Source organism: Apus apus, chromosome 1 (assembly GCF_020740795.1).
Source record: "Apus apus isolate bApuApu2 chromosome 1, bApuApu2.pri.cur, whole genome shotgun sequence".
NCBI classification, from domain to species: Eukaryota; Metazoa; Chordata; class Aves; order Apodiformes; family Apodidae; genus Apus; species Apus apus.
The window spans coordinates 54,982,479-55,005,854 of NC_067282.1; the positions used below are offsets into that span (position 1 = coordinate 54,982,479).

At 39.1% G+C, this 23,376-nt stretch overlaps 1 protein-coding gene across 3 annotated transcripts in view; it reads right to left on the minus strand.

Moving 5' to 3' along the window:
• The window catches only part of FGF14 (fibroblast growth factor 14), a 405,181-nt gene that overhangs the window by 125,763 nt on the left and 256,042 nt on the right, over positions 1-23,376 (minus strand). The window contains exon 1 of one of the 3 annotated variants that reach the window (XM_051632104.1): positions 11,414-11,606. The exons of the other annotated variants lie outside the window; for them this stretch is intronic. Coding sequence (XP_051488064.1) covers positions 11,414-11,606 — 193 coding nt within the window. Of the gene's footprint in view, positions 1-11,413; positions 11,607-23,376 lie in introns of those variants that run through there. 3 annotated transcript variants of the gene reach the window in all.

Sequence of the window (23,376 nt, forward strand, 5' to 3'; positions counted from 1 at the left end):
CTTGATATGATCAACGGCAACAAAAATACCCAAAAAGAAGCAAAACCTTTTTTCTGCTTCAGGCTTCAAATGTGGCTCTTTTCCCTACTGGAATTGGGAACTGAAGTTAAACACAGTACTTATATAAGTAAGAAACCTAAGTTCAAAGATACTGCTCCAAACCACCCCAGTTATGTCCTAGATAGATTCTAATACCAGGACAGAAATTATTAAAAATTACATTGTATTTACAAGTCCTTTTAATGTAGAAGTACCTACATCTCTAGTCAAATTGCTCAGCTGCATTCAACTGACCTTTTCCACACCTAAACATAATTGAATTTTCTTAAAGTTTACCCAAAATCTGTAGCGAATTATTTTGGAATAACAGCATGTTATATTATTTGTTAACAAAGAGTAGAAAACAGACTTAGCTTCCTTACATCCTTCCCTATACTTAAAACAAATGACAACTGTGAAAACCAAAATACTAAGACTGTGTGAAGCTGGTAACCAGCTGACAAAGTTACAGTTAAGAATCTTTCATAATCTTGCATAAACATTTTTTAATATAAGATTCACTATGTTCCTCATACTTGTGCCACTCAGGCTTCTTCAACTAAGATTTTTTTAGCAGCTGTTATTGGAGCCCTGCAAGTGGAGAATTTTAGTAAGTCAGATGCTGAATTTTAGGCTGTTTGTCCATGACAAATTTCGAATAGGGACCTTCCCACTGAAATCCAATTACCTAGAAAGATACCCGAGGAATTCAACAGAAACGTTTGCTTATGCCACCAGTTCATTTCAATAATGATGTTTGCAACATAACACCCTCGTACAACAGGGTCATGATTGATTGATTGAATTGTACTGAATAAGATAAGCAGCCCTCACATGGCCTCAGTGGCTTGATCCAGCTACTTTGTCATCACAACAAGATAAAAATGACTGTTCATATGTTAATTTAACTACAGCCAGATTATTCAGGCTTAACCCACACTGATTTTAATAGCTTTTAACTATTTTACTATTTTAACTATTTTACTATTTTTACTATTTTACCAAGATTTCCAAAAGTCCAGAATCACATGTGTTACATCAAAAGATCTGTTTCTAGGGTAGTAACATCACAACCTCACGGTTGTTTAGCACATATAATATACTTAGGCAACATAACTTAATAAATGAATTTACATCTACGAAAAGGCTAAAATGTTAAATTTCTTACTTTTACACAAATTACAAATTTGGAGACACCTGACCTTAAGAGCTTTAATTCAAAAAGTTTTCTCTCTTTTTCCTTAAATATTGCAAAAAAATTTCATTGCTGGGGCTCTGTGGCAACAGGTCTCACATTCACTTTAGCAAAAGTCTATGGACACAGGAGCTAGAATGACATTTATTTCTACTTTGTTAGAAAACTAAAATATAACTGGATGCAATAAAGAAGTGGGATTTAGCAACCTAATGCCTGGAAGAGTTCAGCCATAAAAGGTAATTAAAAAAACAAAGGTTCTTAAATCCAGAGTGTTATCTTAAGCAAGCAAAAACTATGCTAGTAGTTAAGACTATGGTCTTAATTTTTTAATATTAAGAAAAAAGGTTTAAATAACCTGTGCACTAGACTCTGGGGTTTGTGATTTAACAAAATAAATCGATTACCCAAATGAAGCTAGTCAAATGAAAAAATAACTTGCTTGGTAGTGAGAATGGATTATGATGATGTATATTGTTCACTAATTTTCTAATTAGATCTTTAGGAGGAACACATATTTTCAAATCCTTAAAACATACACAAGCTAAGCTCAATAATATGGCCTAGAAACAACAAAGGTTCATAGTTCTTCAGACTACCTGCATCAGCCAGGATCGATCTCTCTCAACTTTTTAACCCAAGGAATAGTTTTTCCATTTAAAAAAATCTAAGGTATCCTGCATTATTTTATAATTAGTCCTACCTCTTGGCACAGTCATGATCCAAGATAATTGGTAAGATAATGACAAGGAACTAATAGCAAAAGGAAGCCATTATTAATCCATTATTAATTTTTTGTGTGTCTTTACACAAGAAGAGGGGTAGGCAGTGATACTTAGGTCTTCATCCTGTAAACATATCTCTGCTTGCTTGAGGGCAAGCATGGCTAATGTTCAGGACTGATGCCATAAGTAAACCTCCAGGTACAAGCATAACCAGTGCTCTGGTAAGACAAAATTTGCTGTGGACACATGCAGAGCCTTGCTAAAATTCAAAAGGCTGTAGCAAAGCCCTTCTTGCCATTCAAGTTTCTGACTAGGGTAATAGAAGGAAATGCCACTGGTTTTTTGTTGGCTTAAATAACAGTTTAAAATGCTATTGGGAATGAAATATTACACATTTCATGTGTATTTGTTCTGATTACAAAGAAGGAACTGTTCTGATTACACCGCAAGAAAAGTGAAAGAAGAAAACAGAGCAATGAAGTTTAGGAGTTAATTTATTAAGAGTTAATTTATTTCATAGACACTGTCATACACAATTTTTCAACTCATCACGATTTCATGTGATGCAACACAAACCACTAATTAAAGTAGAGATATTCAAGACTCAGTTATACATAAACTACATACACGAAAACTAGAGAAGCATCTGTTTAAGCTGGGATAGTCACAATGCATAAAGCAGTAATTGTGAGAACAACTACGTGCTCAGTAAATGCTGCAAGATTTTGGAACAGTTAAGAACTATAATCCATGAACTACAGAGTTCAGGCAACAAGAAAGAATGACCAGAGACAAACCTTTCTTCATCACATTTATGAACATACCAATTTGTTGTAAGACTGTTACTAAAAGCAAAACAAAGAAGAAACGATCATGGATTAAAACTAAAATAAAAACATAAATACCTATTTTATTTATACTCTAGCAAACAGATTGTTCTTATAAATTACCAATAAACTTCATACACGTTGCTCTAATCACAAAAATTAAGTCTGCTGTTATATGAAAAACTCTTGTTACAAAATTAGAGAGAAAATGTAAATATACTGAGTTAGACTTGGTGAAATATTCCCTGTTTCACTATAGAATATACTTTTTAAAGAAGAATTTAACAGAAACTAGGCATTATAAATATGTAATGTTTTCATATAAGTAGGTATATATAAAACATAAATTTAGTATTTATGATCACAGAAGTCTGAAGTTAATAATTGCCTTTCAAAGACAACCTTATTTCATGCTAAATAAAATACTACAATAAAAGCATAGCAACTTTATTAAAAATCCCCATTGCTCAACTTTTATATGCTAAGTAAGGAAACGAGTCCCTCTATAACACTCAGGGAATACAAATTCTCATCAAAACCAAACTAGAAATACCTAGAATGCTTTACTGCATTAAGGGAGACCCTAGTACCAGCTTCTACCTCTTAGCTCATAGTTCCACAAGAATCTCAGCTGTAGAGAAACCTGCTGACCTTTTCTTAAGCCTGACATAACTGTGTTTGCTGAGTGACTTTGAAATTCAGTAACAAAAATGCCCTGGAGCTTAGAAAGTCCCTTGTCACTGGGACGTGAAATTCCACTCAGGTTTACCTGTACAATGAACCATTTAAAAAATGAGACTAGTTTATAAAATCTTCACTTCTTTTCTGTCGTGCATTTTTTCAAAAAATACTGGAAACAGTCTAGCAACCAAAACTAGATGTTTCTGGAGCCAGGCTTTACAGCACCAAAGCAGGAGCAGCAGCAGCTACACTTAACGTATAGGATACATCTTGGAGTTTGCAAAATAAAGCAGAAAAGACAGGTTTTGTAATGGAAATTATAGTTAATTAAGAAAGACTTTTTTTTTTTTTTACTATTTTTTTTAATTAAGTTCTACAGAAAGAAGAAGACTGCTTGTGTTCATAATAGTGAATTATTCTCATATGAAATAAAATGCTTAATTTAGTATTTTAAATAAATGCATAGTTCCATCATTTATTTATGCTAATTACTGCCAATCAGCAGTCCAAGGTTGGTTCAATTTCCAGCAGTTTTATAGCACAGTAACTCCAATGCCTTTCAAAAGTTCTATACCTAGGCAAGGGATTAGAATCAAGACCACAGATTTGATTAAGTTGTTTAATTTAGTTACATCATAAAGATTATACTTTATATCCAAAAGAAAGGCTTTAATTCACATTCCAATTTCCATCAACTTTCTCTACCTTCACTTATCAAAATCTTACTGAAACAACCAATACCATGTTTATTAGCTTGTACTCACCACTTAACAAAATGGCAACCAAAACAACCTGAGATCCTGAAAACCTTGAAGGAACAAGGTTTCCATATTTTTTTTTCAACATAGTCCATCTATTTAAATTTCGTATCAAACTTTTACTGTTTACTTCTTTCAATCTTATATTACCTTTCCTTTGAAACACCAAAATTCTCCACCTTCTTTGGTTATATATTTATTTATTTAGAGAAATGTAAGTGGGAACAACCCCATGCATCAGTATAGGTTAGGGGTTGATCTGCTGGAAAGCAGCCCTGAAGAGAAGGATCTTGGAGTCCTGGTAGACAGTAAGTTAACCATGACCCAGCAATGTGCCCTTGTGGCCTGGAAGGCCAATGGAATCCTAGGATGCAGGAGGAAGAGTGTGGCCAGTAGGTCAAGGGAGGTCATCCTCCCCCTCTACTCTGTCCTAGTGAGGCCACATCTGGAACACTGCATCAAATTCTGGGCTCCCCATTTCATAAAGGATAAGAAACTACTAGAGAGAGTCCAGCACAGGGCCACTAAGATGATTAAGGGACTGGAGCATCTGCCCTATGAGGAAAGCATGAGAGAGCTGAGACTGTTTAGCCTGGAGAGAAGAATGAAAGGAGACCTATCAATGTCTAAAAACATCTGAAGGGTGGCTGTAAGGAGGATGGAGCCAGGCTCATCTCAGTAGTGCCTGGTGACAGGATAAAGGGCAATGGGCACAAGCTGGAACATACGAAGTTCCATCTAAACATGAGGAAAAACCTATTTATGGTGAGGGTAACAGAGCCCTGGAACAGACTGCCCAGGGAGGTTGTGGAGTCACCTTCTCTAGAGATACTCAAGACTTACCTGGATGCAGTCCTGTGTAATGTGCTCTAGGGGACCCTGCTTTAGCAGGGGAGTTGGACTAGATGATCTCCAGAGGTCCCTTCCAACTCCAGAGATTATGTGATTGTGTTCTTAAGTAATGCCAACTATTTCAGGATATGTTCAAATCACGTCTAGTTCATAACATAGAATCAGAATTTGAGAGTCCTGGATTTGATTCCTGCCAGTCTCTAACTTGATCCAATTATGTATTCCTGAATCCTGGCACCAAAAGCAGACAGTTTCTCTCTTGGCACCATGAGAGGGTATCTTCCCTCATTTTCAGTCCCACAGGAAAATAAAATGAGATCTTAATTTGATCTCATCAAGATATCTGATTTATATAATTGAAATGCAAAACTAAACCCCTATTGTAATGCAACATTACAGTTTACAATGCAATGAAAACAGGTTGCTGATTTTAGATCACAATAAAGACATTCAGAGCTTTACTAATGTTTTCATCCTCTTCTACTATGGAATGTAGTATCATATATTCTATTTTCACACCACTCAGTGTATGGCGGAGCTGAATTAGCACTAATAATTCTTCAGAACAAAAATGCACCAGTTTCAAAAGGTTTTAGAAAAAGCTGATGGCACCATAAGAGAACATGCCATTGGAGAGTACCTTCATGTCTATCACTAAGTCTAGTAATTGCCCAGAGTGTAAAGAAGTTCACACATGACAAAGCAAGACAGGCCTCTGTTTACTCATTATGAAAAAAGGTATCCACCACTGTGTATCTTTGAATTTCTAAATTATGCTTAGATTCTAAATCAAAAGACTTAAACAGCAAATTTTTCTGTAATAAACTTTTTGAGTATTAGCTCTAAGTTAAAATTAAGTACTGCCATTGGTAGGCCACAGACCTGAAAATTCATTAGGCAAAATGAGCTTTGAGCAGTCAGTTTAATTCAAATTAACAGACTGAAATACCCTGAAAACACTTCAGCCACTGACAGATTGCATATTAACAGAATGCTGTCTTTAAATACAGTATAGAAACCTGACCTTGCCTATAGCATTTCTAGTGCTGCATCACCATGAATCAGAAACTACCTATACCATAATCTCCCTTAATGTATCTATCAGGCAGACAATTTATTTCTGCAATAAATTTAATAGATATAATAACTGATACACCTTACAAAAAATGTTATGTGGACAGAAACTGCCTGAGATTTGGAGATCCATCAAGATCACTCAAGATTTAAGAGTTCTTTTGCTAGTGAAGAGTTAAATTGCCCATTACCAAGTTGCTTCAATTTCACATATCCTCCAGATATGCAGACTTCGTGAGGTAAATAAATGCAAACCAATGCTTCTCAGGAAGAAAGAATTGACCAAAAAACCTCAAACAAGACAGTACCTCATAGATCAAACAAACAAGGAATTCAATATAAAACAACTGTTTGAAAAATTTCAAAGAATTCTTACCTTGGAACTAATATCAAACTTCTTAGAATATTTAGAGAACATAAATTGAAATACTTGCTGCTCTCTGAAGCTATCTGATTGCTACTTTTAGCACCATATTTTGAGATGTATAATGGGGGTACTTAGGTTTTTCTACTCACTTTACGTAAGAAAAGAAGATATTCTGAAATAACATGGGTACAGCACTACATGTACATTAAATGCCCACTATTCTATCACCCATGTTTGAGATATTTCTAAAAAATAATAATTCCTACAATTATTTTACCATTTACAAGGGTTTTTTTCCCCATTTTCTGTCCAAAACACCTCATTCATCACTTCTAGAACCACAAAGCCAGTTCAGAACTAGAGAACTGCAGTCCAGCCATTGCTACATTTCTTTTTCAAGCCTTTGTAGCAAGCATGGGTTCTATGTGCAACACTAAACAAATGGGAAAGAAAGCTTGGCACAGAATCTAGCAAACCACATATTTAAAACAGTTTTGAATATGCTGAGAAACAGCATATTGACATATTTTCAATCTGTGATGATCACACAGACCTTCGGAAAGATTAGCAGCAATGAAGGATTTATATTTTTTTAATTAAAAAAATCTTATATATACTGTCAAGAACAGGTTTATAGTTCCAAAAGTGCTGTGGGTCAATCAATTTCATTTGAAGAAAAATAGTGAAGAATAAGCAACACCAGTTCAACAGTTAGACAAACAGTCAGTTTTGCACCTAGACAATGCAGTAGCTGTGAGCTTTAGTGAACTGCCAAGAATTATTATTATAAGGACAGTCACATAGGAAAGTGCAGCTACAGGTTTTGGTCCACTGAAACTGTGAGCAAGCCATATCACTCAAGGCTGGAGCTGAGTGACTGGGATTTGATGCAGTTTCTTAAGCTTCAGGAAATGAGGCACATAAGCCTGCATGCACAGATCCCTATTTCAGTTCCACTGCCATCATTCCACAAGTAGAACTATGTAAGGCACTGTGTATATGGGGAATTATCTTACATCTAAGATTATGGACCACTCCTACATCTGCCACAAAACATTACCTGATACACTGAGGAATTAACCAAAAATGCTTTATTTGGAGAATAAAATTACCTTTGCATATGCAATAAAATCTAATCAGTGCATTTTCTGAAAATGTTCTCTAGGTCTCCCTTTCTCATAAATATTAATGTACAAAATCAGAGGCCAAGTCATTCCAAAATTCATACATTCTGTGTATAAATTTAGAAGTCTTAATGTGGTATTAGCACACAGAAACAGTAAACATCACACTTGGTTTTTAATACATTTAAATGTTGAGCATTTTCCAGTAGAATATTCTCCAGGGACCTAATTAACCAAATGACGATTTTTCAGATTAGCAAAGAAGCCAGATATGTAAATGAAAATGCAGGCTAAGAAGTCTGAATTTGCTCTAGTGGCAAGCATACATTTTCTACCTCTGTGCACTGTAGTTGCATGAGGTGAAGAACGGGTATTTATTTTGTTCTTTTTATTGGGTAGCCTCAGGTTATATAAGGTTATTTCACATGAAGACTCAAAATCTTGTCTGTTAATTCTCCCATTTGTGATTATATTAACATAAATTAAACCAATATAACTGAACAACCTCTAATGCAGGAGACAATGATTCATAATTGATTGATGTCTGGCATCAGTGTCAGGCAAGATCTTGGCTTTGTGGCTATCCAGAAATTTATGACAGTGATTTCTTCATCAGTTGACAGGTAAAATAAAATAAAGATTAAATAAATTTGAAAGATCATAATACTAAACAATATGAATCAAAGCTGTCTGGTAAATGAAAATAGTTTCATCCACTCAGTAGACTATCAGACAAGTCTCCCACAGAAATCACCTTGCCGGTTTAGTTCATTAATCAAGGTTTTAGAAAAGCTGTTTAAAACTACCATTGTAGTTATCATTAGAGACAATATATAAGCAAACACAAATACTGCCCTTCACACTGAGTGAGCTCCTGGATGTATCTTTAATGCTACCCTTCCTAAATATTAGTCTTCCAAAACACACTGCTATTGATAGTTAAGTATGCCCCTAATGGAAGAACTATGAACAGAAAATCAATCATGATGACAGAGATATTTTATATTCAATTTGCAATACATATGATTTTAGCATGTTATGTATTCATAATAACTTGCTTCCAAATAAATCCCACTGAACGAGAACAGTGCTAACAGGCATTTTTTAAGAAGAGTTTAAAAATAAATAATATTTTCAGAAGTTTGCTAACATTTTGGTAAGTGTGCACACGTTGTGCAGATCTACTTACCTAACTCACATACACATCTATGTACAAGGCTAAATGTATATTTTTAAATGTAAGAAGCAGCATCACTAGTTTTTGCTGCCTGTTTCAAAGATGGGAAGACATTTATTTGTCATATGTAAGTACAAAGCAAACCACTTTTTTATTCCATGAGAAGTACAGTCTAGCTTTTACTCCTCTACATAATAAATATTTTACATGTACTTCTACTCTTCCATTGAACTGTACAAGAAGATAATGGATGGTTTGTCACATCTTGATTAGCTCATTTTTCACAATGCTCTAATGACACTCTGTATATCAGTTACATAAGGTTTATTTGTCAAAATCCCTTAGCACCTTTCCGACAACAGATGTTTTGAAACACACCCTCTTTTGCTTGGCAAAGACTTACTTTAATGGCTTGACAGTATGATTTCAGTGAAGAATTCATTGTTTATTTAATGCAGTTTAGGAAAACTAAAAAGACATTCTCATAAATGTTAATTTTGGAACTCATATACGTTACTTTTAAAGAAATCAGCCTCACAAAATGTGTTTTTAAAAAAAATAATTATTCATTCTAAATTATTCTGCATGTTTAAATAGTGACTTCTGCTTCATTGTTTCTTCTGTTTCCCTCCTAAACAGCATACAACTTTAAATCCACAGGTACTCCACGTATCACTTTACTCACAGTGAACATACACAGTAAAAGGCACAACAGTAATTTTTTCAGCAGGAATTCTTATGGATGAGCAGCAATTCTGAGTCCTCAGTGTAAATCAATGGATAAATATCACCATGTCTCCATTTGAAGGACACTTAGAGAAAATAAACTCGGGGGTCTGATGCTGCAGACTTTACTAGGGAATGGCACTTGTTCTGATTATTATTACGGAAATCATCTGTATCAGTGGTGTGGGTTATCAGCTGAGTTATATTCTAATCCAGATCCCTTATTTAAGAGTGTCACGAAGTGCCTTATGAAAAATTAATGAATGAAAAAGGATGAGTTCAGAAGTCTCTTTAAAGCCCCTTCCTATCTAAGAAAATGCTTGGCATCTCGATGCTGTGAGACAGTCATCTCCTCCTCAAAACATAATACAGTCAAACACACCGTTTTTCCCCAAATAAGACTGCTCAGGTGGTCAAGAACAATAGCTCAGTTACCAAATCCCCCTAAACTTGTTTTCATGAGCAAGTATTACATATATAAAACCACCATCATAAACTGAGTGCCCTGGTCTTCTTTTTAAGCACACATGCAGACTGCCTAAAAATAAGCCACCACAGATTTTTGCCACTAACATGTTCTTGCTCATCTTCCCTACATCACTGCACTACCTAAACATGGCAAGATTTAGCTTGCATTAGGAGTTACAAGAAGTAATCCTCACAGTAATAAAGCCACATAAAACCAAAATTGTCTGGATTTTGTTAGTTTACCCTATTTCAAGTGTGAAGCATGGAAAAGAAGCAGGAGGGATCACTCAGGACAGATCATGGACTATGCTAATCTTCTTAGAATTGTCTTCTGACCCAACCTAAAGAGGAGCTGTAGTTTAGATGACAAAACTACGACACATGGTGGCAATTCTCTCTCTAATGTAGCGGGGGGGGGGGGGGGGGCTTGTACTTCACGGGTAGGTATCAGCCACGTTTCAAGGGAATTTTCACTCTTCTCTCATACAATCTGTTTGCTCCTAAACTACTTGTTTACAATAAATAAATACATGAAAAGAACGCGTAAGTCATTGCAGTATCATTTAACTCCTTTTATTCCTAGGGTCCTAACAGAGAGAGCACTGATAAAACGCAACCACTACGGCACCAGTTCTGTCTTCTCGGTCTCGGCTGACTACCTGAGTAAGAGCTGCCTGCAAAACTTGCCGGGCTACATGAAGCAGCCCTGACCAGGGATGACGGGCAACGAGCAGCCAGACCCGCACCCCGGCGCCCGCTGAGACGCGGGGCCGCCCTCCCGCAGCTGCCGGCGATGCCGCATCCCTCTCCCTCCGGCACCCGGGCGGTCACCGGCAGCGGGACCCCCGCAGGACGGCCAGGCTGCGCCTCTCAAAGCCAAGCGGGCGTTTCAAGGAAGGGACGGGCGAGCGACGGCTTCCAAACGCCGCACAGTTACAAGGCTTTCCGCGCGGTGCGCTCTCTGTCCTTCCCAAAACAAAACAAAACAAAACACGGGCGAGACGGGGACACGCGGAGCGACTGGCAGGGCTTGAGGCCACGTCGGCCGCCTCTCCCGAAGGGCTCCCGGGCCCGGAGCTCAGCCGCCGCGGCCAACACCCGAGCCCCAGGGCGGCCGGGGCCCGCGGGGCCTGGGGCGGGGCGGCGGCGCGGGCAGGCGGGCGGGGGGCAAGGCGGGGCTCCCCGCTCCCTGCCGAGCGACCGGGTTCCTCGGCCCGCCGAGCCCCTCAGCCCGCGGACAGGGATCCGGGAGCCGCCCGCTCCCGGGAGCGGGGCCGGCAGTCGGCGCTTCCCGCCGCGGCGGCGCCCGGCGCGGGAAGTTTCTCTCCTCCACAGGTTGCCCCCCCTCCCGCCCAGCCTCCCGGGACCCTCCCCGGGCGGGCCCAGCCCCAGGGACGCACCTTGGCGCCGCAACCGCCGCTTCTTGAGCCCGAAGATGCGGACCTTGGAGAAAATGTCCACCAGGTTGCCGTTGCAGAGCCCGCGGTTCTTGTTGGGGCTGTTCCGCCTCCTGCTGGCCGAGGGCCGGTCCCAGTGTTGCTCCCTCGCCTGCCGCTTCTGACGGATCAAGCCGCTGGCGATGGCCGCTGCCATGGCTGCCCGCCGGCTCGCCCACGCCGGCCGGCGCCGCGACGGGCAGAGGGGAGGGCGGTGGCGGGGCGCTCAGCCCCGGCGGGGACCCATCCCCGGGGGTGCGGGCAGAGCGGGAGCCTCCTCCGGCCCGAGGCGCGGCTGCAGCGGGGCACCCCCGCCCTCCGGCCCGCGGGAGCTGCGGCCGCGGGTCACCGCATGGGTGCCCCGCCGCCTCTCCCGCCGTGCCCGGGCGCAGGCAGGGACACCTGCTCGGGCGGCGGGCGGGCTTTCGGAGCGGAGCGAGCGGGACCCGGGGCAGAGCCGCTCCCGCTCGGGTCGGGTCGGGTCGGGTCGGGTCGGGTCCGGCTGACAGCCTCGCCTCCCCGGGGCTGCCCCTCAGCCCCGCGCCGCCCGCTCGCCCGCCGCTGCCATCGCCGCGGCCGGGGCGGCTACCGCCGCCTCTTCCAGGCTCCCGCCTGATGATTGCCAAGTGCTTCAGAAATCAGCATCTGGAGAGAGCAATCTTCTTCTCCCGGGAGAGCTGTAATCACGGCTCTTCAGTCCCACCCCGCTCCAGCCTCCCCTACACACACACACACACACACACAGAGAGAGACACACGCACACACAGAGAGAGGCACGCACCGCTGGAGCTTTTTTTGTCCTCCCCAAGGCGAGGGGCGGCGAGGGTGCAGGGGTTGGAGGAGGGACGGGGGAAAGGCAGGAGAATAAAGCCAAAGGGGCGAGGGGCGGAGGGAAGGGGTGTTTGCTGATGCCGCTTTCTGGTGGGAACCAGCGGGTTGCCGGCGGATCCGCCACCAGCTGCCTCTGCTCCCTCTCAGCTTTTCGGATGACTTCGTGCGGGGCTCCCTGCTGGCGGGGCAGCGGGGCGCGGGGCGCTGCCGGCCCCTCCTGTCCCCCAGCGCCGACCCCTGCCCATCGAGGCACCCTCTCGCCAGACCCTTCGTCTCGGCTCCCTGCCGCCCTTCTCGCCGGCGGCCCCCGCCACACCCAGCGCTGACACCGGAGCTGTTCCCGTCCCTAGGCCCGGGAAGATGCGGGGGAAATTGTAGAAGGCGGGTGAGGGAGAAGGGCGGCCGGCGCAAGAGCGCACCTCCCTATGCCCCCCGGCAGCCCCTCTGCCCGCCAGTCCGCCCTCAGTGGGGCAGGGGCACCCACCTGCCCCTCCTCGACCCACACACCCCGGGGCTGGGGGTGTAGTTCAGCGCGTAAGGGGTTTGTGTTGCACACGAAGGGTTTAGAGTCTTTAGGAGGAGACACACTTAGGAGGCTGAGGGGACCTTCCACCCAGAACAACATGCGCTCTCTGGGAGAACAGGTTATAGGACCAAGAGAGTTTTAACTCGGAACACGAACTTGTATCTTAGGTTTCGGAAATGCTGAAGGAATTCCATAGGGTACCCACAAACAGTTGCACTGATCACCATGTAAAATTGTTTCTTATCTTTTTCATAGTCCACATCTTGGAGCACCTGAGCAAGCACCAGCCAAGACACAGACTGCCTACAGAGTCTCTGCCCCAAGGAGTTCACAATACACTGCAGCTAATAAATACCATGTAAAATACATTTTCTCATTTCTTTATTTTAATTTTTTTTTTCTGTTGCGTCTTCTCTCTTTTAAATAAGAGCTCAGTCTTTTTTTGGATTTCCTTTCTACCAGCCTAATGGTGAAACTTCCTGAAGTTGTAACTAACCAGGGGAATGCAGAAAAATGAAAACAGCATCTACACAAAAAAAACCCCACAGTTTTCCTCTAAGGAAGTGCAGATGCTTGCACAGCAAAATATCATGTAATAAATATCTAATTTTTTATACTGTCTTAAGAATATTCTCATTTCTTATTAGATGGTTCTTTACAAAAGCAGGCTTTGAAATGTAAATATCCATTCAGAATAATTCACTGCTTTTCAACACAGAACCTCATAAGTAAGAGTAGGTTCTTGTTTCAGCAGAGGTTTCAGCATCTCCAATACTGACCATTATTTCCATAAATCCTTTAATCTACAAAGGGCTATTTTTATACAGGGTGCAAAATCATATAGTGGGAACTCCCTTATACAGGGATTTTGTATAAATACTAGACCAACTAGGAGCAGAACACGCACAATCGGATCTGCTTAAAACATTTTAATTCTATTTAAAAGTGTCTCTAAAGAGATTCAGCTAAAACACTCGCATTGGATTTTCTGTCTGGCAGTTTTCGACAGAGCAGCAATTTCCTTACAGCGTTTACAGTCACCTTAATGAATACAATCAGACAGAGCAGGTTTTCGGTTTTGGTGTGTGTGGGGGGGGTTTGGTGGTTTTTTGTTTTGTTTTTTTTTTTAAGTTTAAATTTCACTGTAGTAGTTTTCCGGACTGCTCCTCTTTTCCATACTTCCCAGAAGCGGGCAAGACAAACTGTTGGCTTCCTTAAGCCTAGACAAGACAACTTCTTTCCCGCAGATGAGACCCCCCCTGCCCCCCCCCCAGGTCCCGGCCCCCGCGCCCAGGGCGGGCCCTGCCTTCAGCACCATGGACAGCAGCGCGGCCCTGGGGCACCACCCCCCGCCGGCGGAGGTGACAGGAGGAGGTGACACAGCCCGGCGCCTCCGGCTCGACCTGGCTCCGAACAAAGGACTGAATGAGAGGAAACAGGGTGAGATAAAGGCCAGCCCTCCGCTCTCTTCAGTTTTCACAGGAATTTAGGAGTGGAACACATACAGCCCTAAATTCTGCGCGGGAAAATCCCTGGAAAAAAAGATGTTGGTGTCACGTTTCCTTTTGCTGGAAGGGCCTCTTCATATGATCCAACTATTGTATTCACTGTATACTGTCTACTACTGTTATTCCTTTTCTGTAGTTTCCTTCAAATACTGGGCCCTTGCCAAAAAACACTGACATTTCTCAGTGATATGCTGCTCAGGGTGATGGCAAAGCAAGGAAAGACTGAAGGTGAAGATGGGCAACATGCCTATAGATCAGAGAAAATGTGTTTCTTACTCCAGAGATCAAAAACAATAGCTTGCTACTTGCATCTCAGAAATGCAGAGCAGTTGTTTACAGCTTGAGGTTTTGCAAAGAAAACTCGAGAGAGCCATCTGCTGTCTTAACCTGTGATAAAATGTGCAATTCTAGTCACAGTGAAGGTTTTGCTAACGGATGGATTGTAGAAGCATCAACATATCAGCTACTTTAAAGACTAGTAACTACAGAAGATTATGCATTGAGGACAAATTGAAATATCTTAGTTATAATATTTTCTGTATTAAAATAGAATTTTATTTCTGATTAACAAAATTCTGGATATGAAAACAAATTATTAAAAGCAAAAGAGGGGGGAAAGGGATTTTCAATACTTTATTTTTTTCTCATCTCTTTATTTCTATCTGCTAATTTATAATAGATTTCAGGAGTTTTCTAAAACAAAAACGTTTTAGAATCTTTACAATTACTTGCTTGAATGAATTTTATAAGAAAACATTCAAGAGATCTAGTGTGCACAAAATACTTGGTTTATTATATGCTAGGGTATGAAATATTTTAAGTCCTTTTTATTTTTTTTGTTTTTGCTGCATTACTGGGGACAAATCATATTCAATTAATCTCATTTAAAATGCAAATTACAATGTGCTATTTTCAGGCATCAAAGTCCAAATTAAAAATATATACAGTTAATATTTGTGTATATACACATACTAGTGATGCATAAAGTGCTTTTGTAAGGGCTTCCATTAGGAAAAATGAGATTCTACGATTTATGTTCTATCCTAACATATATCTGTAGGCTACAAAATTTACAGAAACAAAATCATGTTTACAGTTTAAGGGCTTTGCTCTTTTTTTTTTAAACTTTTTTTTTTTTTTCTTCACTTGTATGTTTTGCATTAGGCTGGATGACCTTTTTTGGTTAACGGAGACATGGAAATTCTGCAGCATTCTTCCTTTCATAAACCATTTCAATATAAACAAAAATGTCTTTCTACAGGTATGTTCCCACATACACACACTCCACCAACATTTTCTTCTGCCAGATACCCTGAAACCATTCCTCATATCAAAAGCAAAACAAGTCAAATCAAACCCTAAGAAAAATACCCCAAAGCATGTATTTTCTAGAAGTATAAAATGCCAGATTATTATATTGCTACTAAACACTTTTTAGCATAATGATCTCTAGTAAAGTTTTTTTGCACTTGCTTGCCAACAGGAGGCACAGACTGCTTGCTTGTCCAGTTAAATACTCTAGGATGTGGTGCTGTAAAGTCAACCTATCTTATAGTCTATAAATCATTAGGAAAGTATTGTGAACCTAGATGTTCTTCCAGAGTCTAAAGAATTGAAGATAATTTTGTGCTCCTAAAAAGGCATCATTATTATTATTATTATTATTATTATTAGTAGTAGTAGTAGTAGTAGTAGTAGTAGTAGTAGTAGTTTGGGGTTTTTTTTAATGTGGTGTATGCTATAGTTGCAAACAAGTTGAATACCTTACTCTTTCAATTTCTACTCAAACTGGAAAGGCTACTCTGGGGATAAAAGTACCAATTTACTCATAACAATTTGATTTACTTGGGGGACAAAGCTAGACCAAGGGATATGACTTAATGCTTGAAGAAGATGAATGAAATACTGGCTTACTCTGTAAGTTGGTAAGTGCTTAATTTAAAAAAAAAAAAAATTAGCAGCCTCAAAAAATGTTTGTCACCATAAAAGATCGTATTTGTCATGACCATAGCAGTATAAGCATATTAATTCATAGACAAGGAATCCCTCTTCAGACAGTTTAGATGCATTTCATGTTAAGACTAGTATGGTTGTGTAATGAGCTTTAAGCAATTTAAATGAGGTCAGTTTTATGTGTCCTCGTATGTTAATTTGGATACGATTCTTCTTATAAGGTATTGTTGACTTCTCAGAAGACAATCCATTGTGAAGCACAACAAGTTAATATGTTACACCCTGAACACCCGAGGCTGATTGATTAGACTTTGAAGAGCATTAAGAACAACATTTATTTGGATGTCTGTGCATCTACAGTGGTCTATACCAAAAGCATTCAGCTTTCAGTCTCAGCATTCACAATGTGCTTGAGCAGCCAAAGGCATATCTGTTAAAATTTACTAAATAAATAGGAGCTCCTACATGGTCAGTTGTTTAAATAGATCAAGTGAATCCCTCTAAATTAGACAAAAGTAAACTTCCAGTATGTTGTTTAAAGGACCGCACATATTTTAGCCAGCTTCTTCACAGGCTTTTTCATAAGAAAACCCATTATAATTAGTGTATATGGAAGAATAAATTAATCAACCATGCAAGGAAGTGCCTGGGATAAGTCTGCAACTCACAGGACTGACTGCCTGTATCCTCCTAAGAATTCAGATTCATTTGGGGACCTGAATAAAATTGTCTTGTTGATTATTGATAGGACTGCACTGAATAGATATTGGCTTATTCTTTAGAAATTACATAATTCTCCAATTACTTGGTTTTGCTTTTCATAGAATCATAGGGGTTGGAAGGAACCTCTGAAGATCATCAAGTCCAACCCTCCTGCTGCAGCAGGAACACCTAGGACAGTTCACACAGGAATGCAACCAGACAGGTCTTGAAAGTCTCCACAGAAGGAGACTTTCATCACCTCCACGGGCAGCCTGTTCCAGTGCTCTGTCACCCTCACAGTAAAGACGTTTTTCCTCATGTTCAGGTGGAACTTCCTGTGTTGCAACTTGGTGCTGCTTCCCCCATCCTATCACAGGGCACCACTGAAAAGAGACTGGCCCATTCTTGACACCTACCCTTCAGATATTTATAGAAATTAATAAGGTCCCTTCTTAGTCTTCTCTTCTTGAGACTAAACAGCCCCAGATCTCTCAGCCATCCCTCGTATGACAGATGTTCCAGTCCCTTAATTATCCTTGTAGCCTTCTGTTGGACTTTTCCCAGCATAAAAGAGCTGGAAAGAGCTTTCCAGCATTTTTGCTTTTTTTCACTTTGCTTTCCTCCTTCCCAATGCTAGCAGTAGTAGCACGGTTCTGTAGCAATGAGTCTTATGCATAGTGCTGTGTCAAGGAACATACCTGCTTTAATTACTGAGAATTTAATTTTCAATTCCACTGGCTAAGTCTTTGTTCTTCAACATGGAGAATAACACTGAAAGGAGATTCCTGTGCTGTTTTTACAATTGATCTTTCAGCAAGATAAGACACATTATAAGAGGGATGATTATGGCTCCTGACTTTTAGTACACATCCTGTGGTATCTTCCATGACTCTTCCTAGTTTTCACTCTATCTGTCCTCTACTTCTGATACCACTTCTTTTGAGACCTCATGAACAAAATAAATCACCTGGGCTGACAGAAGAATCTGAACAGCACAAGAGATTGTATGAGGCTCTCCAGGACATCTCACTCAGGCTACCTCCCAACAAATCTCATTTAAACAATATTTAGCAACAACAGCAACAAAAGAATCAAGACCACTTTCAGGGACAAATCCACTGAAGTACTTAAAAATGAAATACATTGTGGTTTCTGCAGCAGCAGATGTATATAAGTTTAACGTGAGATATTAAATAGGCCCTTAAAGAGAGATTCTTAATTACTAACAGAAACGCATTGCCACTTATTTTGTGCTTGCTGCATCTAACAGCAGATCTGCCACCAGAGTGTTTCAGACAAGGCACTGACACAAGACAGAATGACGACATTCATTAAAGAGAAACAACACCCACCCTCCCTTCTGTAGTCCAGACAGATGCATAGAACAGTTTAAGATTCAGAGACCAACACCAAGTGTGTAAAGATTCTGCATTAATTTCTCATATGCACAGCTTAAAACATCTATTGCATTTGCTTTTCTAGCCACAGCAGGACTTCTCTGTTCTGACCAACTTCTGAAACATGCAACAGACTTTGCTATTATTCTCTCAAGTAACTGAAAGTCCCTGTATCATGAGTCTGCACAGTTTTATTCTACAGAAACAAAAAGAACACCATTCACAAAAAATCCTGTCTCTACAGTGAGCTTCTTCTGGAGCCAGTACAGCTGGCAGAGCATGACAATATGTAAGCTGTTATATCTGCTTGACAATTCTCTCCTGTGAGGGTTTCCAACTCCTAAACCAGCTAAAAATTTAAGAAGACTGCAATCAGCTTATTCACAGTATCTTGACTGGAATTATCACAAATATTAACCTAAACACATGCTGATTTGTACTGCATAAGTTCTATTAAAATGTGGCCTATAGAAAAGTAGCCATCAATATAAACATTTCAAACTATAAGGAAAAAATATCAGCTCTGTGGATAACTGATTTGACGAATGTTTACCAGCATACACAGAAGACATTGCTCCTTTCATAGACTTTGACATTACATCACAATATTTACTGGTTGATTAGATGATCACTTTCCAATTTATATCTTCATAGAGGAATGAAAACAACACGCAAACATATACAAGCACAAAATGCTTGAGTACATAAAAATTTATGACAAATGTTTACACATATGTACATGAGAGTATTTTTGTATTTATGAGAATTTGGGGTGATTGATAAGCAGAAAATTCAGTACATTGTCTACGATTTCTATTGAATGGAGTAAACTAGTGACAGATATAAATGTCTGAAAACAAGTATGCCTTAGCTTCTTTTTAGTTAATTTAGATATTCCAAAGTATCTGACATGATAATGCAGTTTATATTGGCATAGGACATGGCTTTTGCTTTTTTCTCCTTAAAGTTTCTGTCACTCCGTATTATTTTCCTTGACTGAAAGGTTTTCTTTGCATCGACATACTATTGTAAATCAACAGATGCAAACAAATATTATCTACTACAAAAAAGCAACAACAAGAAAACAACAACAAAGCAGAGGAATATCACTTAAAATATATTTTTAGACACCAGCCTTTTCTCCTTCTCTCTTTGATCAGTCTACTTCAGCTCTAGCAGTTGTAATTGCTATATCAAGCTCTAACTTCCATTTTAACTTCTTCCCAAATAGAAATATTAATTTCTTATAGACTTCATTTATATGTTAAAAAAAAAAAATCTAGCAAAACTAGCAAATGAATTCTTTGACCTAAAAAAAAATAATTAAAATTTTTAAGAACTTCTGTTTGCCTGTCTCTTCAGTTACATAAATTAGGACATCAAGACAAATTTCGTAGACTTTTACTATTTTTTCTTTATTTTGAAAAGGTGACTGCTAGAATATAATGAATATTATAATTATTTTTTAAATATTGAAAAAAAATATTGCAGTAACTGCTCAGATTGCTATGCTGATATTCCTGGCTATTCGCTAAAATACCATGGTAGTTATTATTAGCATGAATACTTTGATCATAGTAATTGATCTTACGACACAGTCCTATATATCTAAATTATTAAATATCTCATAGTAAAAACTCATTTAAACCTTTCAACAGCATATCACGCTAAGGTGCAGTGCAATTACCTGATTTGCCAGCAGTGGACACTGTTACTCTAGTTATCCACAGATACATTGATGGGAATAACTTGCAACACGCACTGGTAAATTTTTCTTTTATTATTTGCACTGCAGTAAGAACTCGGAGTGATTTGTACCAGACAAAAGCTCAGTAAAAACTGAAAGTTAGGAATGTTTTTCTACATCTGTGTGATAGCAGATTGACTGCCCCTTTCTTTAAAAAAACTGTTATTTTAAGGCAACTTAAACAAAAATAAACGCAGACTTATATACATAGAGGATTGCATATTCTTATCAGAATAATTTCAAGTTGTAGAAGGTGTTCTGGTACAAAAAGTGATAGCTTCTTTGTTCCTCTTTTTCACAGAATAGCAGTTATGGCAACTAAATTGTATGTTTTTTGTAGTAATTCAATGAAACTGTTAGAAATAAAAAATCAACAAGGTAAAAAACGTTAAACAGGACATTTACTTCAGTAACCTGTAGCATTTGTTGAACAATATGGTTGTTCAAAATCTGCAAAGGACATGTTTTACCCACTGAGACTTTCACAGGCATTCTGAAGTTAAGCTGAAGCGTAGATTTTTAATTAGGAATTAAAAATAGATAGCTATAACACCAAGAGTTGTAGAAGTATTAGCTAGAAATCAGCCTATCTAGTTAGAAGAAAGTTTCCATTCATCTTAGAAGCAGAAAGAAAACCTAAGCATTTAAGAAAAGCAATGTACATGTTTAATCACAGATAATAAATATGCTCTTCTTAGACACAGTTACAAGAGTTACAGCAATCACTTTCTATTCTCAATATTCAGATGACTCATTAAGCTCTCTTCCCGTCAGCCTAGTGCTATCATATAAATGCATTTTTCAGGTAAGAATATGTAGTATCTTCATAGCATAAAACTCGTTGTCTGGTTAATGCAGATGAAAACTCACAAATAGGGCCTAACAGTCTGGGCATGTCAACAGGACACCCAGAAAGTATACCAGAACTATGCTTTTTCTCATATGAAAATTCAGATGCAGATACAGCCTATTTTTTTTTATTTTTTTTTTTTACTATTGACCTAAATTAGAACATTGGTATGACTTACCATGCAGTCTGGGCATGCAGAGCTGGCAAAGCTGCACATGAAACAAGGAGAAGGACATGACTTTATCAGTGGTAGGATGGTCTCAGATCAGCCTAAGACAATTGTGAAATTGCCTCCTAGAAAGCTGGGAACTTCAGAAAGGCTGATGCAGGGTCCCGCTTCAAGCAGGCTGCTTTTCAATATTTGAGAACCTTGAGCATCAATTGGGTCAGTGACCCTTGTTATAAAAGTGACTTAGAAGCCATCAGTCGGTGCATGAATCCAGTCAAAACAGAATAGTTGGACAGGATTGAGAGACTGCCGAAACTGTGCTCCAGTCACATCAACTCTTAAATCTGCCCAGCCTTGAACACCGGTAGGCAGAACACTGTCACTTCCCAAACCTCACTTTTCCCAAGCCATCCACCTTGAAACTGAACTTGCTACTAGTTTACAAGGTTGCTCTTGAGACTCAGTCCTTTGGGACTCATTTGAGAAGAAGACTTCTTCTCAGAATAACAAGTTAAAGACTCAGAAGTCTTCAAGTATCCCTTGCATTGTCCTTCAGTGTTCAGGTAAACCTCGTGTTTAAAAAAATAAATTAAACATTTCTCACAGAGTCAGAGGTTTTTCACTTATTTCCAGCCTTAGTTTAAGCACTATGGAAACTTGCTTTAGCTACAGATGTATGAAGGAAGAGCTAAATTGATAGCAGGAAACAGCTTGATGAGTGGAAGCTCTCTTTGATGCAATCCAAACTGTGCTCTGTAAATAATAAGTGAGCGGTTCTGGCTATGCTAGACTGTTACGGAAGAACAGAAGTCATTAGAAATGGAACATACTGGCAGCCAAATTGCTGTGAACCATGGCTCCTTGACTAATGTTCTCACTCTAGAGACAAAGCAATCCTTTCTGGGCTTTAAAACAGTCTACCCGTCATCATTTATTGTGGGGGGGGAGAAAAAAAAAGCATTCTATTGCAATTTTACACATGTGGAATAGGGTACTGTACCATGCTGTAAGTATCATTCATATAAGTGGGGTTTTAATTATTTGATTTACGACTGTGTTATATAAAAGAATGATGCTTTGATGCCACTCACATTTTTTAAATTGACTGCTAAAACCTTGAATACAACTTCCTATAGAAATAATTTTTTATTATTTTCAGGCTCGTAATTAAAAAACAAGCAACCATACAAAAAAGTAGCAAAAATCAACCCCCCCAAAAAACCCCAAAATGAAAAAAAAACAACAACACAACCAAACAAAACAATGAACAGCTGTCTCTCAATATGTTATGCAAGTACAATTGATCTTGCATATAATTTCCTTTGAAATACATCAGCATCTTGCAGACCAACTTCCTCATTTTTCCAATATTTGGCTCATACCTAAAGATATTTGCCAGCTCAACATTATTGAAGGCTAGGAGGAAAACAAGGAAAGAGCACTGTGATCTGAAATAATGATGTTTTATGATATCCATTATCTGCTATCACCATCTGCAAATCCCTTTATAGTTTTATGTAAGGTTTTGCAAACATATTAAAAATAACCTTTGAAATGTCAAGTGATGAAACTTCTATTTATTAAAAATACAAATTCTCTTAATTAAAACGAAGTAAATTACCAATAAATTTACTAAAACTTGGCTTTTATTCACTGTACAATAGCTGAAGAGGACCTCTGGAAGTCCCTTTACAAAAGATTTTGTAAATCAGAAATGTGTGCATGCAGACCTAGATCTGAACAGTATATAGATGTTTCCAAATCTGACATTTTTATTTCCCCAAACAGAACATTTCTGTTTTGTAACAGAGTTTTTAATTGAAAAAGTATGTAGAAAGGATTAAAAATATTTTCTTTTAAAAACTCTAAGAGCATTATTTGTTTCTGATTTTTTTTTATGATCAGAAGAAAGCACATTTAAACATGTGGAGCTGTTGACAATTGAAATGTTTCTTATATGCTTCCTTCACATGACATGGCATTTTTTGAAGCACAGACAATCTGTACAACTTCCAGGAGACTTTCAAAAGTCTGATGTCATTGATTTATGTACCATGACATTCAAACTTTCTCTCTATATGAAATGATTCTACCAATGGTCTACATAGGTTTAAATATAAATATCAGTGGTTAAGTGATGAAGCTTAAGCAACTTAGTTCTCCAAGCCAAAAACTGCCTCAGGGATTACCATGGGATATAATTCCTTACACTTTTACTTAAAAATATCTAATTATGTTTTAAAA